Raw genomic sequence first — 15,518 nt, forward strand, 5'->3', positions numbered from 1 at the left:
GTGACTGAGCTGGGAACAGCCCTGCCTGGCAGAGCTCTGCAGGCACCTGCAGAGGCAGCTCCATAATCTCTACCAGATTCCACTAGATTGTACTTAGAGTAGCTGGGGTGGGCCAACCCCCCCAGGCAGGTGGAGGTACAGGGGGAGGGAGGACTGAGTTCAAAGTCTTGAACTATCCAAGAGGACAGTTTGCAGCCTTTCCCTGAACGTGAGCACAGAATCCTCTATTAAGAGGCCCCTAATTAACAGCTGGGACTCCACCACACCTAGTTCAGGAAATACTGTCCTAGACATGCTGGCATGCCTTATTCTGAATGCCAGTGCCCAGCACAAGAAATGCTTTCTCCATTGATCGACACAACTGGACTTGCAGCAGTACAATAGCACCCACGCTGGAATGTCCCAGCTAACTCCCCACCCCTGGTCTCCTGGGCAGTGGCTGCACTGTACATACCCTCTGCAAGGCCCTGCTCTAGAGCCCTGCCAAGGCGTTGATTCATACCAGTTGGGCAGCTCGTGGGAGGGAAGAGGGGGTGGAGGTGACGGGCACAGCCACAGGATCTCACTGGGGCCTGACAGAAGCCTAAACAAACCCCACTGTGCCCTCGCTGGAGCCTTTGGCTTGGAATGGTGCCCCTGTCTCTCAAAGCATCAATATTCAGGTCTCCTGGGCCCAGAGACCCAGTTTGGTGGCCACACCTCCTCAGCCCCCTGGATGCTCAGTGAACACACTTCCCTGTTACCATGATCCCAGGTTGTCTGTCTTACTCTCCCATTTTACAGCCAGGAAACCGAGATTGTGCTTAGAGGTTAGTGAACCCAGGTCATCTGACTCCACATGCAGTGCTCTCTTCATGGGCTTCACCCCCACTTGGCATTTGGCAGAATCTTGTTTCTGTTTTATGCGGCAAAGTTGCCTGTCTACCATTACAGCATTGACTGCCTAAAGGCAACAGATACCCCAGCATATCTTCATAACAGCATTAGGCCCTAATAACCCTCAGTAAATACTAATACTTCTCTTGACTGTCACATGTCACCAGCTCATACACATATAGTCATGGCCCCAAATTAATAACTTGTGAAAATTCTCCCCAAATGACCAAATCAAAAGCACCTCTCCTTTCCTTCTTTGTTTGCAGTCAGAGACGTGGGCAAGTTCTGTTGGGTGTGCCTGTGAGTTAAAACTGGAAGACCAGGCTCTGGATGGCAGTGAGAGGTGGTAACTGAGGTGGGCTTCCTCTGGGTACTGACAGAGGTGCTGGACGTGGGGGTGGGGCAGGTGCTGAACAGGGCCCTCCAGCTTCCAGGTGGGCTCTCCCAGCCCCTTTTCCGAAACTGGAATCCTGGAATTTCCAAACTTGGTTTTGAGGTTTTTTGTTTTTTTTAAGAGACAGGGTCTCACTCTGTCACCGAAGCTGGAGTGCAGTGGCGTGATTATAGCTCACTGCAGCCTCAAACCCCTGGGCCAAGCAACCCAGCTTGGGAGGAGTCTCAGCCTCCTGACTAGCTGGGACTACAGATGCACGCCACCATGCCCCACAAATTTTTTTTTGTAGAGATGGAGTCTTGCTATGTTGCTTAGGCCAGTCTTGAACTCCTGGCCTCAAGTAGTCCTCCCACCTTGGCCTCCCCAATTGCTGGGATTACAGGCATGAGCCATCATGCCTGGCCTTCTTTGATGTCTTTGACAATTTTTTTTGGCTTCATTTTGACAAGAAGCAATGTTCTCTTATTCCCTATCAGAGCTACCGATCATTAACACTAGATTGTGAAATGCAGATATCACCGGCAGAGTCTTTCATTTTATTTTTGTTTATTGTTTTTAAAGACAGGGTCTGGCTGTCACCCAGGTTGGAGTGCAGCGGCACAATCATAGCTCACCCCAACTCAAGCTCCTGGGCTCAAACGATCCCCCTGCCTCAGCCTCTCCAGTAGCTGGAACTACAGGTGCAAGCCACCACACCTGGCTAACATTTTTTGTAGAGATGGAGTCTTGCTATGTTGCCCAGGTTGGTCTCGAACTCCTGGTCTCAAGCAATCCTCCTGCCTCCGCCTCCCAAAGTGCTGGGATTACAGGCATAAGCCACCTCACCCAGCCGCCAGCAGAGATTTAATCTTAAGGGGCACAAACCAGGAAGTCTATTCTGACAATGCAGAGGATTTTACCGTCTAGCTGGGGTGAATAAGCACTACTACAGGGTTTCTACTATTTCCTGACCTAAACCCCTCTACCACCTCTCACCTCATTTTTCAGACTTAGGACCTTCTGATTTTTCCTAAAAGCCCCAAGGCTGTGGCCAGGCGCGGTGGCTCACGCCTATAATCCTAGCACTCTGGGAGGCCAAGGCGGGCGGATTGTTTGAGCTCAGGAGTTCGAGACCAGCCTGAGCAAGAGTGAGACCCCCCGTCTCTACCAAAAATAGAAAGAAATTAATTGGACAGCTAAAAATATATAGAAAAAAAATTAGCCGGGCATGGTGGCGCATCCCTGTAGTCCCAGCTACTTGGGAGGCTGAGGCAGAAGGATTGCTTGAGCCCAGGAGTCTGAGGTTGCTGTGAGCTAGGCTGACGCCACGGCACTCACTCTAGCCCGGGCAACAAAGTGAGACTCTATCTCAAAAAAAAAAAAAAAAAAAGCCTCAAGGCTGTGCCTGCTGTATCTGAGGAAACCAGAAACATGGCTTTAGGCTCTTCTGAGACTTGCTGCCAGGCTCTCTGGCAGACTCACCTTGCCACCAACCTGAGAGGAACAGACTGCCAGGTTATAAGAACTCTCTTCCAACCTCTGGGTGCAGAGCAGACCTAGAAGGAGGTGACACATAGTAGGTAGGTATCCAGTAAACACTTGTGGAATAAATAAATTTAGCTGCCTCTTCTAGTGGGTTAGCATGTCTCCTGATGACAGCTTTCCACAGGAACAGCTCTTGGTTGTGCTGGTTAGGACTGGTGTGTAGCCTGTACATGCTGATTTCAGTTTGCCTCATTTTCACAGGCACATGGCACGATTGGCCATCAGATCTCCAAATGTAAATCTACCATGACCAAGCAGGTGTTTTACTGAGTCCCTGCCACATACCCCAGAGCCATCTGTTTTCCCCCGTCCATTGTTATTTTCTTAGACAAAATTTGATTTTAGCAGCAGCGATGTTTCTTCTGAGCTCTGGATATAGCCCTTAAAAATTAATTTTAAGCATGTAATAAAATATTCATATACAATATTCTATATGCAAATGAGCAAGTGGATGACTCAAACATGTCATTCCTATTTTGAGCTGAAAACAGAATTTAGGCCGGGTGTGGCAGCCTGTGCTTATAGTCCCAGCTACTCAGGAGGCTGAAGTGGGAAGATGCCTGAGCCCAGGAGTTAAGAGGTTACAGTGAGCTATGATTGCACCACTGTACTCTAGCCTGGGTGACAGAGTGAGACTCTGTCTCTAAACAATAAAAAAAGTGAAAGCCAGGCCGATCCCATCGAAAGAATGCCTCAACATTTCTGGCTTCCCTCTAGTGAGCTCAAGAAAAGCTGCAGTCCTGGGAGCAGCCTGAATCCTGGAGACCAGCAAACCCCCAAGGAGCCTTCCCCAGCCCAGGCAGCCCTCTCGCAATAGCTGACACTAACCTAGAAAAGCAACATTCCATCTGCAGTCCAACTTGAACCCCCTCCCCCAAAGGAATGCTATTCTTGGCAAGGATCTTCCAAAGGAAATAACATCTGCAGAACCTCTGTCCATAAGGTCAAGGGAAAGCTGAGACAGATGAAAACGTTTCAGTCCTTAGATCCAAGTCACGGGGGCTTGACAAAGGGGCAGGTTGAGAGCAAACCTAACAGCCAGGGCAGAGGCCTCTGTGTCTTCACATCCTCCCAAGTTCCGCAGCAGCCTCACTGTGTCCTGCAAGGTTGGAGAGCTCCCTGTTTACCTGGCTGCTCAAGCAAACCAGACATCAACTAGGTGCCCTTAACAGCTACACAGATGGAACTTGTAACTGAGCCACATCCAATCACTGAAAGTTCTTAAACACCTTTTGTAGGGCCTGAAGCAACATCTACGAACAAGACAAAATTCCTCCTCTCAGCATATTCAAGCCCCATTTCCTGCTCTGGCACTCCAGTGCTTGTCAGAGCCCTTCCTCTTACGGAGAACAAGCAAACTGATGGATGGACTTGCAGAGGAAACCCAGTCGCGGCAAGTTTTTCTTTCTTACATAACCCCCTACTACTATAGAAAGAACATGTATTTCAGTCTAACCTGAGTTAGGAGAGGACAGGAATAGGGAACCGTTGCTCAAAATATTTATGGTGAGTTTCTCAGACTACTAAATGTCAACACCATACAAATGGATTTAGGGCCACAGGACAAAATGAGCCCTGAAATCAGGCTTTCCAAATGCAAATCCATGAGCTCAGTGAGGAAAAAAAAAAAAAACATGTTATTTAAGGATTCAACTCCTGGCAAAACCTGGGTGGCTACTGACTGATCTAAAACCAAGTCATGACTAAAGAGATATTCGGTTTCAAGGGAAAGAACCCTCCTCTCTGAGCTGATCAGTCAGACTGTGTCTCACTACTACCATTCCTGATTCGCGCCCAGTGCTAGCCATCGAGAATCTGCTCCATTTAGGTGGCTGAGCACATGCAGACGAAAGGCTTTTCTTTGTGAAGTACTGAGAAGAGCAGTGAGCTCAGCTTCTCCAGGTTCAATGTGACTGAAGGAGTGCCTGGAAGATTAGGGTTTCCCACACAGCGAAGCAAGAGCAGGAATTCCCAGGTGTGGGCTGGAACACTTCTGAAACTGGGCCACTTATGGCTGACAGGCTCTCGGCGCTCCCTCCTTACATCCCAAAGGCCCTCAGGAACCCACCTGAGATGTGTGCTGCAGAGTCAGCCGCTTCCCCCTTAAACAGGGCCCATATATACTGACCGTCCCAAGGGCAGTCAAGTATCCGGATTCTTCTGTACTTACTGACCCTTCCTAGTAGTCATGGCGCCAAAGATCTTCTGAGGAGTTATAGACCCATCTGTTAAATTGGAATTCATGCTAAACCCCTCATTCCAAGATCTCAGAGTAGAAGGACGCTAAAACAGGAAGAAAAATTAGCCACCCTTCATCAGTATCCAATGGGAAGAGGAGTGGATGTCCACATGGTTATTGAGCCTAAGTTTCATCAGCAGAGCATGAAGAATCAGGAAAAGCCAAAGAAATCATCACAGGGCTGGGAGTTGAAGGCCACAGGCTTTCAGAAGCCCAGGTAGATGCCTGGAAAGGAGGAGTATACTCATTTCCTCTTGGTCCAACTCGGGCTCAAATCTCCCACCTAAATTCTCATCCCCAGAAAAAGACACGTGGATGTCTGCCACCTTAAAAACTAGGTTTATGTTTCCGGTTAGGTTCCAGAGTGGTAGAACTCAGGAGCTATAATCTATCCAACCTGGTGCCACCTTAGCTTGCCTCCCTCCCTCCCGCAGAGATAACATTGTACAAAACTATATTTACAGGAAAAACAGTTAAAAATTAAGGACGTGTACAAAATTAGACAAGAGCCAGAAATACCAATGCAGGGACGGCTGTGGGGAACAGGGCACATCGTGTTCCACACTGGAACCTGGGGTGATGTATTACATACTAGGTGAGGAGAAGTGTAGCAAATCTCAGTGCCAATTTTAGGGGAAACCAGTCATTCCGCGGTGAGGGGAAAGAGCTACTGGCTTTCATATTGCAAAGTCTTAATTATCCAGTCACACTTCTTCTGCCATATGGCAGAAGCCAGGTGGTGGTGATGGTGGTGGGGGAAATAAAACACAGTCTCTGGCAAGCCCCACAGGTAAAGGGGGGACTCAGAAGGCGTAAAGGGGGGACTCAGAAGGCATAACGGGTCCGGATATCTTCAAGCTTCTTGGATACCTCAGGTGGGGTTCGGTCTAGTTCTTCAGAGACATTCTTTTGTTTGTTGGGCTCCATGGAGTTGAACTGCTCACAGAGGTCTCCATCAATCACATTCTAAGACATGGAGAACAGAAGAAGGAAAAGAAAATGGTGCAAAATAAGGAACAAACACTGTAGTGAAAGCTTTTTATTCTCCCCCAGAACCCCATTTGTAGAGCCAGGAATACTATTCTAAGTTGACCCCTAGTATTGAGAGTTCAGGTTGGCAGAACTGGTGAAGCTTTCTCTCTGGCTGTGGTCTGTCCGGAGGGAAGAGGACTCTGAACATTAAGTATCACTGACCATACCCCCCAGTACTGCTTCCATCAATCCACTCCCTTGCTGTTCCTTCACTCAGGACTGCCCCACTCTTTTCTCAGACGGAGGCCCAGAGAAAAGACCAGATGAAATGGGTTGAGGATCTTCCTTCCCAACCCAGATTCCCTCAACCTACCTTAACAGGGAAATAATAGGAACGAAAGCTGAGGTGGTCCCGCCCACAGAGAGGGGGATGCTCAGATCTCAGATGCATTTCCACATGCTGGAAGAAGTCATGGTCCTAGTGATAGAAACAAAGAATCTGTCACTGAGAAAAAAGTGATTTCAACTACTAGGCTGTGGTTTCCACAAGCACAATGAACAGACAAGCCTCTGATCTCTACCACCCAAACAAATGGTGAATGTCTATTTACTCTTCTGATGATCACAGGTTTTTCTGCTACAAGGAGAGTTAAAACCCAAAGGGAGAATTCATTGTATTTGTAGTATAAGAGAGAATGCCATATGTAAAGAGTGGTACGTGAGGTTAGATTCCTGAACGCAGCTTCCTTGGCTGGAATGAAACATACCAAACTTGGCCAACACGAGAGTTGATTCCATGAGGCAACTCGTGCCCCAACAAACATCATTCCATCTTTCCTAGTCTGTGGAATTTGGCTCTGGGGCTTTAGGCTCAGGCTAACCTTATACCCACATCACAACTGAACAAAATCCTAGTACAGCATAAAAAGAAATGGCCTTCCCCAGGGAGGAAAATCAGAATTCCTATCACTCCAGGCGCTTTAGTTACCTTATAATTTCCAGAACACTCCGAGTTACAAGTGAGGACAAATGGATTTGCCCTCTCAGGCAGATTCAGCACTAAGAAACAACCTCAGGAAAGCCAAGGCCAGAGCAATGTGTGAGCGCTCACCTCATGGGATGTGAACGGGACAAGGATGCCAATTCCTCCTGACAAGGTGGTATAGACAAGTGACTCGGAGCCTCCAGGGATCAACGTGGTCTTCTGTAATGACAGCACTGTCTCCCCAACATGGTAGTTCATGATCACCTCTGCCTGCAAGTCAAAAACAGACTAGTAACTATGTGTGCCTTTGGAAGCCTGTTCTGGACTCCCAAGAGCAAGCAGTGCCCCAAAGGCACATTTCACCATCAATTAAAATCCAGAAATTACTAAAATCTAAAAATACTTAAAATTCTGTCATCATTTAAAGTTTAATGCCTCACAAACATGCTGAAGTCAGATCATTTCTCACAAACAATTATAACCTAAAACCTTTTTGTTAAATTATCGAGTCTGCAATAAAAAAATAAAACCACAGAAAACTATAAAAAAAAACCCAGCAATCACTAGGCTTGCCCCTCTAAAAAAGTTGTTTTCACAAGTCCACAGATGCTCTATTAAAGGAGTCCATGGCTATCTATAGCAGAGGAGTAGTGCCCAGGATACACCTCAGACAAGAGCTGCTTAGTACTGGGAATGAACCTTATAATCACCTTCTCTAAGGAACTCACTACTCTCCAAAAAGATTTTTATACTGACTGATAAAATGTCTCAGAAAAATTTCTACTTTACAGAGTCACAAAAACGGATAGTGATTTAGTCACTTGATGTCAAACCCAGCATTCATCCATCACAGGCTATGCATCATCAGCACAGGGATCTCCAAGAAAAAAGGACCATGCACGGGCGAGCGCCAGGCAGTCTGCACTGGGGATAGCTCACTAAAAATTGTTTCTTCAGTGAGGGCAATAGGAAAGGTACTAAGCAGTGCCTTCCCCTGGGCCCTCTCTGCAATCTTACCTTCTGGGAGGCCCCGTTGAGCAAGCCTCGGTCCCACAGGGCTTTGTTTCCTGTGGGATCCTCATCCACTTCATCGTTAGTGTTAGGTGGGAGCCTCACCTACAAGGAAGCAACACAAATCACAGCGCTGGGTCCTGCACCTGCTCACCTAGGTCACCAAGCAACATGTTTGCCCCAGGTGCCTGCGAGCAAGTCTAGGGGCACTTAGGCAGAGGCCTGAGCCCAAGTCTCCTGACTGTTCTGGTGGGTAGGAGCTGTGTCTGAGGAGTGAGAAACTCAAGAAAATCAACTCCTGAGCAAGGGTTTAACACAGCCAAGAGCAAAAACAAAATCACAGAACATAGACAAGAGAAGTCAGGCTGGGCTTAAAAAGATAAGCCGAAGTTCTAGCATGACATGAAAATAAGTATTAGTCATTAGCTCAAACTAAACCTATTATTAAATCATGTTCCATAGGGAAGAGGGAGGTAAACAAAGAGCAAAATCAAGAAGGCTGGAAGAGTGTATTTTTTATAAAGAGTTAGCTTTAGTAAGATTGAATTTTATACCCACTTTTAGTTCCCATATTAGGGATCATAATCCTGGGTCCTTGGCTTTACCCCAAATAATAAACTGCCCAGCTTTCCCACACATCCCTGTAACCCAAGTGAACATCCACTCACCACGCATATGTTGCCGAACTTGTCTGCCCCAGCCACAGTGTCGTAGTCGAGGAGGCTAGCTGTAGTGACCCATCGGGGGTAGGTGTCATCGGCAAAGATGATGAGCTGGTTCTCATTCCGCTTGTAGCGAACCCAGATGAAACTTTCTTGGACGTCAGACACTATTACCCTGTGCCCAATAGTCTGGATCCCAGAGATATAATTGGCGATATGCTAGGAAAACAAGGACAGCAATGGGTGTAACTCTGGAGTTCAGAACCCACAGAAAGTGCAGCTTTCCCTGCCCATGACACATGCGGGTCTATAGAACTGCAGTGAGCAATAGATGCCTAGAAGGTAGGAAAAAGAGCTTAAAGAAACAGGCAGGATAGAAAGCTGATTCTTGGTTTGAAGAAGTCAAGAAACAAGATCCTTCTACTCCTGCTCTTCTCAAGACTCAAGGGCCTAATTCTGAAGCTGAAAATGGGAAAGTACAACACAGCCCCAACAAAGACACATCATTTTAAAAATTAGCGTCCACCACTACACCAATGCCTTCTCCTGTTCCGTTAGCTGGATCCCAGCCCCAGTGTCAGCACATTTACCTTATTCTCACACTTTCGGAGTAACTTCTTCTTCCCCAAGTCATAGACACGCAAAAGCTTTCCCACACCAATCAACACCCTCCCCTGGAATGGGGCAATGGCAGCGGGGACCTCTTCCACTGGCGTCTGTGAGAGGAAAAACAGGTGATGCAGCTATCAGAGCACAGAGCCATGTATCGATTCCACCCCCTCCACCCAGAAACGCCTTCTTCTACAGGACCTGTCAGGAAGACAGCCAGCAAGTGATAAACCTCACATACGGCAGCCGCCACAAAACAGGGTGTTGGGTAAACAGGTCCCACATGCTCCACTTCATCCAGCGAGTGGATCAATGCCACAAGTGAAAAGAAGTCCTGGTACCTGAAGAATGCTGCCCAGAGCCTGTGCTTGGTTAAACTGGTACCATGGAATAACAGTGAAGCCTCGTTTGTGAAGGGATGGGAAAGGAATGAAAGTGATACCTCAGTTGTAAAGGAGACAAATGTTAACACAAAGAAAGGTCCGTGAAGTAATTATTTCCTAAAAGGTATACCCTTTATGGAAGGGCTTTAGGGTAGGAGTCATATTCATGTGCTATTGATGTAGAGAAGAGAATTTTTTTTATTTTAAAAACTGTGGCTACATACATCAAGTTTACCATTTTAATCATTTTTAAGTATACACTTCAGTGGCATTAAGTACATTCAACAGTACATTTACTATTGTGCGACCACCACCATCATCTCCAGAACTTTCCCAAACTGAAACTGTGTACCCATTGAACAGTAACTTCCCAGAGAATATTAATTCTTTAAACTGCTGAATTTTGGTCACGATCTACTGCCTTCTTAATAAGACAACAAACAAGGGGCGATTGATTCCGTGTGCGTCTATCTCGCCATTGTGGGTGGTCAGCACAAAGGCTTCCTGTGGGATTCCCACGCATTGCAGCACCACTTAAGTATGAATGCCCCAGTGTATGCCATGTGCTGCCAGGAGATGGATGAGAATCAAGGAGCTGGTCCCCAGAAGACCTGACCCCTAACTCAAGCAAAAGTGGGAGAATTTGTCGGACCTAAGATCCAGGAGAACAACTGATTCCTACCTTGTGCAAAAACTCCAGTTTTTCCCCATTGTTCACAAGCTTGTAAGTATAGACAAAGCCCCCTGCCACAGATCGGGGGTTCAGTATCAGGTCCTTAGCCACGCCCACCAGCACATACCAGTCTTCCCCAGTGTTGGAGAACCTGCACACGGCCACACTACATACAGAGAAAACAGTAAGAGTCAGGCATTAGTCAAGACCCAGAGAGCTCCTGTCCCAGTCCACCAAAACCTGGATTGTCTTGGGTTCCTTACCTAAAAGCTGCCTCATTCTGCTCCAGCTGGACAAGGTCCAGTGTATTCCCCTGAATGGGATTCATCACCCGGATCACAGAGGCCCACTGCCCGCTGCCAGCCTTGGGAGCTCCAAAAATGGATTCAGGGAGATTTTCATTGAGGAATGCCGCTGCCATCTCTGCAGCCAGCTCCCGCTCATCCTCCCCTGCCGCTTCCACCATTTCCTAAACCCAAACAGCAAAGAATTGAGTTCAGAGGTGGGCGCTGGATGAGAAGTGGATTAAGTAGCAAGAACACTCCAGGGGGAGTTCATGATACATAAAGTAGCAAACTCTGTCATCCAAAACCAGGACTTCCCAAAATGAAGATTAAAGGGAGAGGTGTACAGACAAGAAGTGGAAGATCACTAAAGGGAAAACCAGATATTGCTAGTTACATATCAGTAGAAAATGCCAAAAAGAACATTGGCTTTGGCAAATACTGCACTAGTGGTTTGAGAAACATGAAAATGAAAATGCCATTTTTCTACCTAACCCATCTGATTTCCCTTGCTAAGACTACTTGTCTCCTCTCTTTCAGACTGGATACAGTTCTATATGGTTGTGGCTATTTGGTTTTTGCTGAGAAATGATTTCTGGAAAGAGCTGGTGTTATGCGAACATGAAAGCTGTCTCCTTTGGGCCTGAATCCAGGAAACATATAACACAGTCTATTTCGGAAGCTCAAGGAGTAAAGAACTCTGTTCCAGAGAGGGAGCTGAATTCTGAATAAACCAAGATCAGTGTATTAGTCCTGGGTCACAAGAAAGCCTCTAAATCAAAATAGTTGGCAAAGGATTTTGCTCAAAGGACCTGAAAGATCTTTAAAAATAGCAAAGAATATAATCAACAATTATGGGGATTTAGACTTTCAATACAATTTCACAACTGAACCCTTGAAGGTCAGTCTCATTACCTCTGCCATCTGCTGCTTTCTCTGAGCTTTTGTGGCCTCAGTGTAGGCATTGTGGTCCGTTTCAATGATGATAAGGTTGTTACTCTCAGGGTGGATGACAAATTTCCTGGGCGTGTACTGTAGCGGAAAGGCTACTTGATTGAAGACAGCACCTAGCTTCTCTAATGCCAAAATCCTATGACAAAAGGCAAGGCAGTTAACAGGTCCTCACTGAGGACCTACAAACCAGTGTTGAAATGGACCATGAGCAGTTATAGCAAACACATCAATCCCTGAAGCCCTAATGTTGGCATCAGGCAATGTGAAACAACAGCCTTCTAATCTAGATTCTGCATAGGAGACAATCTGTAGAAAGGCCACCCTCTTCAACAATACCTCACCACTGTTCATGGCAAGAGCCAGACCCCGTCTCTACTAAAAATAGAAAGAAATTAATTGGACAACTAAAAATATATAGAAAAAATTAGCTGGGCATGCCTGTAGTCCCAGCTACTTGGGAGGCTGAGGCAGTAGGATCTCTTGAGCCCTGTCTCTACTATAAATAGAAAGAAATTAGCCAAACAACTAAAAATAGAAAAAATTAGCCAGGCATGGTGGCACATGCCTGTAGTCCCAGCTACTAGGGAGGCTGAGGCAAAAGGATCGCTTGAGCCTGGGAGTTTGAGGTTGCTCTGAGCTAGGCTGACACTACGGCACTCTAGCCCGGGCAACAGAGTGAGACTCTGTCTCAAAAAAAAAAAAAGGTAAAAACCTACAAAGAAAATGAAACAGGAGATGACAGCAGACATGAAATGCCAAATAAAATTTTGCAGGTGGGAAAAAAGTGTGGAGCCAACAACGAATTGAACCCCCAAACCTGAGAAAAGTTTAAGAATTAGAAATACGAAGAGTGCATCTATTTGACAGAGCTGGAGTAGTTACTGTCTGCTGCTAAGTTTCCTACTACAGATGCAAGAAAAAAGTGTTCGTGCACTTTCTAACTGTGGCAGCCAAGATTGAACATAGGGGAAAAACATGGAGAATTTCTGCAATTCAGGAATAACCTTGTCAATAGTGAAGAGCCTGTTTTACTCCAAAGAAAAACCTCAAATTTGAGTTTCTGTGAGAAGTTGTTGAGAAATAGCCTCTACCACCCTCGCCTGGTTGATTACACTTGTAAAAAATTAAAAGCAAGCCAGCAACTCTTTGGTTAAAAAAAAAAAAAAAAAGAAAAAACAGAAAAGAAACACAAGGATCTCAGACTTAAGGTAGGGAATGTGAGTCAAGGAAGGAAAAAAGATAGGCAATATAATTTGCTAAAATGCCAAATATATCCTTTGTCCCAGTAACTCCACTTGTAAGAATTTATCCTACAGATTTATTCGCACACATGTGGGAATGATGTATGTATTAGGTTTTTCACTGCAGCACTGTTAAAAGCAAAACACTGTAAATATCCAAGATAAGACTAGTTTAGTTAAATAAACTATGGTACCATCCGTGTAACAGAAGACTCTGTGGCTATAAAACAGATCATGAATGCCATACAATATTGATATCAAGAGATTTCTGAGACATACTATTAAGTTAGAAAAGCATGGTGTAAAACAGTCTATGCAATATGCTCTCTATGTACAAAGAAAAAGAACATATGTACATATTTACTAGTACATCCATAAAACTCACGTTTAATAAAGATACACAGGAAATTGAGGAGAGAGAAGTGGCTGAAGGATAAGCTTAGAAAAGACCCATCCATTTTAAAAATAAAGGAGCTAAATAACCATGCCCTTCTCTATTCAACAGTTCTCTATTCAATAACCACCAACGGCGCTCTTGAATTAAAGGAAGCAAGGCATTCGGGGTTATCTAAAACTTTACTTCAAATCTATTTTTCCTTCCATCTCTCCATTATGCCCCTCCATGAGGACTAAAAATAATGGTATTACTGTTATTTAATTAAGATAATTCAGGAAAATAGAATTGTTAAAGAATTCTCAAGGAAGTAAGAATAGCTAAAGAGCTATATACCTTTTGTTTTAACAATGGGTATTCTTTCTGAAACTCAACTACCCATTCAGTGGATACACAGACTTTTCTCCTCAGTCCCTCCCACACATAAATATACACTGAGACCTATTCTCTATGGGTCAGGATGCTAAGCTAGGCCTTGAGATGCTCTGGTGAACAAAACAGAAAAGACTTGACCCCAAGGGAACTCACACTTCTATGATTCAACAGCAAACCAGTAATTGTTCTACCTCTCCTAAAATCAAATGGCAATGAAAAGCAAAGACCGAGAGACTTATGTTTTACAAGTGAAAATACATAAGCAAGCAATCTTTTTCAATAAATTCTCCATCACTGTGAGGAAAAAGAGCCAGTATCAGGCAGGGCATGATATCGAGTAATCTGATTTTATATTTGAAGAGTTACCCAGAATGTAGCACAGAGTCAGTGAGACAACAACATGGAGGAGAAAAACAAGGCTGCAAGACATGGACAGATGGAATGAGAAGATTTAACACACACCTAATCAGAACTCCAAAAGGAAAGAAGGGGAGAACAGGAAAACAATGAAAAATTTCCAGAATAAAATAAAATGAACCAACAGATCCAAGAAGCATAACATAAACCAAGTACAATAAAGAAAATTCCCTAAGAACTACAGAAATATCCCCCAAATAAACAGATCACATATAATCTGACCACAGACCTAAAAAAAAAAAAAAAAAAAAGGAAGACAGAAGAAAACCCTTTCAAAGTGCTGGGGGAGAAAAAACACAGCTGAACCAGAATCATATATAAAAAGAGCACAAAATAAAAGTCAAAACATTTTCTGACACGCTATGATTGCTGGTATTCCCATTCCCATGGATATCTAAATTCTGAGTAGTAATTAGCATGTTCCTTTTCTGGAGACACCAATTAAAATATTTTACAAACATCTAACATCTGGGTGATAAAACGAAACATTTAAGTATCAAAAATGGTCATTTTGTAAGAAAAAAATAAGTATAGCATAAAACAAAAACCACAACCACTGACCCTGTGGTTCTCAATCCTCTGGTCTGACCCACACACTGACGTATTTCCATAAAGGCACCTACCATGCCAACAGACGCTAGGCAGAAAGAGCACCTGTCCTCTGGGAGACACGTACAAAAGTGGAGGGCAGATGCTCCCATGCTGTATTCTTTCTTGGAAAATATGAAGTTAACCAGCATTTATAAAAGTGGGGGCATGTGCCATTGGTAATATCCAAGATGACTTCAGGTAGTTCTCAGATGGACTTTTAAAAACGTAATTATCAAAAAAAAATAAAAAACAAAACAAAACTAGCCTTTTGTGTTACAAAGGACACCACTGAGAAAGTAAAAAGACAACCCAAATTGTAAGAAAAAGTATCTGCAAATCATGTATTTCATAGGGAAATTTTATCTTGAACATATAAAGAACTCTTACAACTCAATACTTAAAAATACAATAACTCAATTAAAAAATGGGCAATGGATCTGAATAGAGATTACTCCAAAGAAAAAGGCAATAAACACATTAAAGATGCTTAACATCATCAGCCATCAGAGAAATACTAACCTAAACCACACGACACCACCTCACACCCACTAGGACAGCTAGAATAAAAAAGTCAGATAACAAGTGCTTTCGAGGATGTAGAGAAATTGGAACCATCATATTTGCTAGTGGGAATGGAAAATGGTACAGCGACTTTGAAAAGCAGACTGGCAGTTCTTCATTTAAAAGTTAAACACAAGGTTACCATTTAACGTAACAATTCCACTCTTAAAGGTATATAACAAAAATGAAAACAAGACCACACAAAAACTCATACATGAATATTCACAGCAGTATTAGTCATAAAGCTAAAAAGCAGAACTCATTGGTTCTAACAGTTAAGTACCATAGAGTGGTGTTTAATCAGCTCCCAAGAACTCTGTTTTTATCTGACTCACACAGTGGCCTTCTGTGAATTTAGTTTTGGAGAGAAGTA

General features: G+C 44.4%; 1 protein-coding gene across 1 annotated transcript in view; it reads right to left on the reverse strand.

Moving 5' to 3' along the window:
- Positions 1-5,360: 5,360 nt before the first annotated feature.
- LOC105808001 (splicing factor 3B subunit 3) overlaps positions 5,361-15,518 on the reverse strand; it is a 37,662-nt gene continuing 27,504 nt past the window's right edge. Inside the window, exons 4-12 of the mRNA XM_012641547.1 lie at positions 11,528-11,702; positions 10,592-10,797; positions 10,338-10,494; positions 9,254-9,379; positions 8,670-8,882; positions 8,008-8,106; positions 7,117-7,260; positions 6,379-6,483; positions 5,361-5,999 (exon numbers count right to left, since the gene is read on the reverse strand). Of these exons, the coding sequence (XP_012497001.1) occupies positions 5,859-5,999; positions 6,379-6,483; positions 7,117-7,260; positions 8,008-8,106; positions 8,670-8,882; positions 9,254-9,379; positions 10,338-10,494; positions 10,592-10,797; positions 11,528-11,702 (1,366 nt within the window). The 3' untranslated portion in view covers positions 5,361-5,858. The remainder of the gene's footprint in view (positions 6,000-6,378; positions 6,484-7,116; positions 7,261-8,007; positions 8,107-8,669; positions 8,883-9,253; positions 9,380-10,337; positions 10,495-10,591; positions 10,798-11,527; positions 11,703-15,518) is intronic.

This window comes from Propithecus coquereli, unplaced genomic scaffold (genome assembly GCF_000956105.1).
Source record: "Propithecus coquereli isolate 6110/MARCELLA unplaced genomic scaffold, Pcoq_1.0 Scaffold165, whole genome shotgun sequence".
Taxonomy (NCBI): Eukaryota; Metazoa; Chordata; class Mammalia; order Primates; family Indriidae; genus Propithecus; species Propithecus coquereli.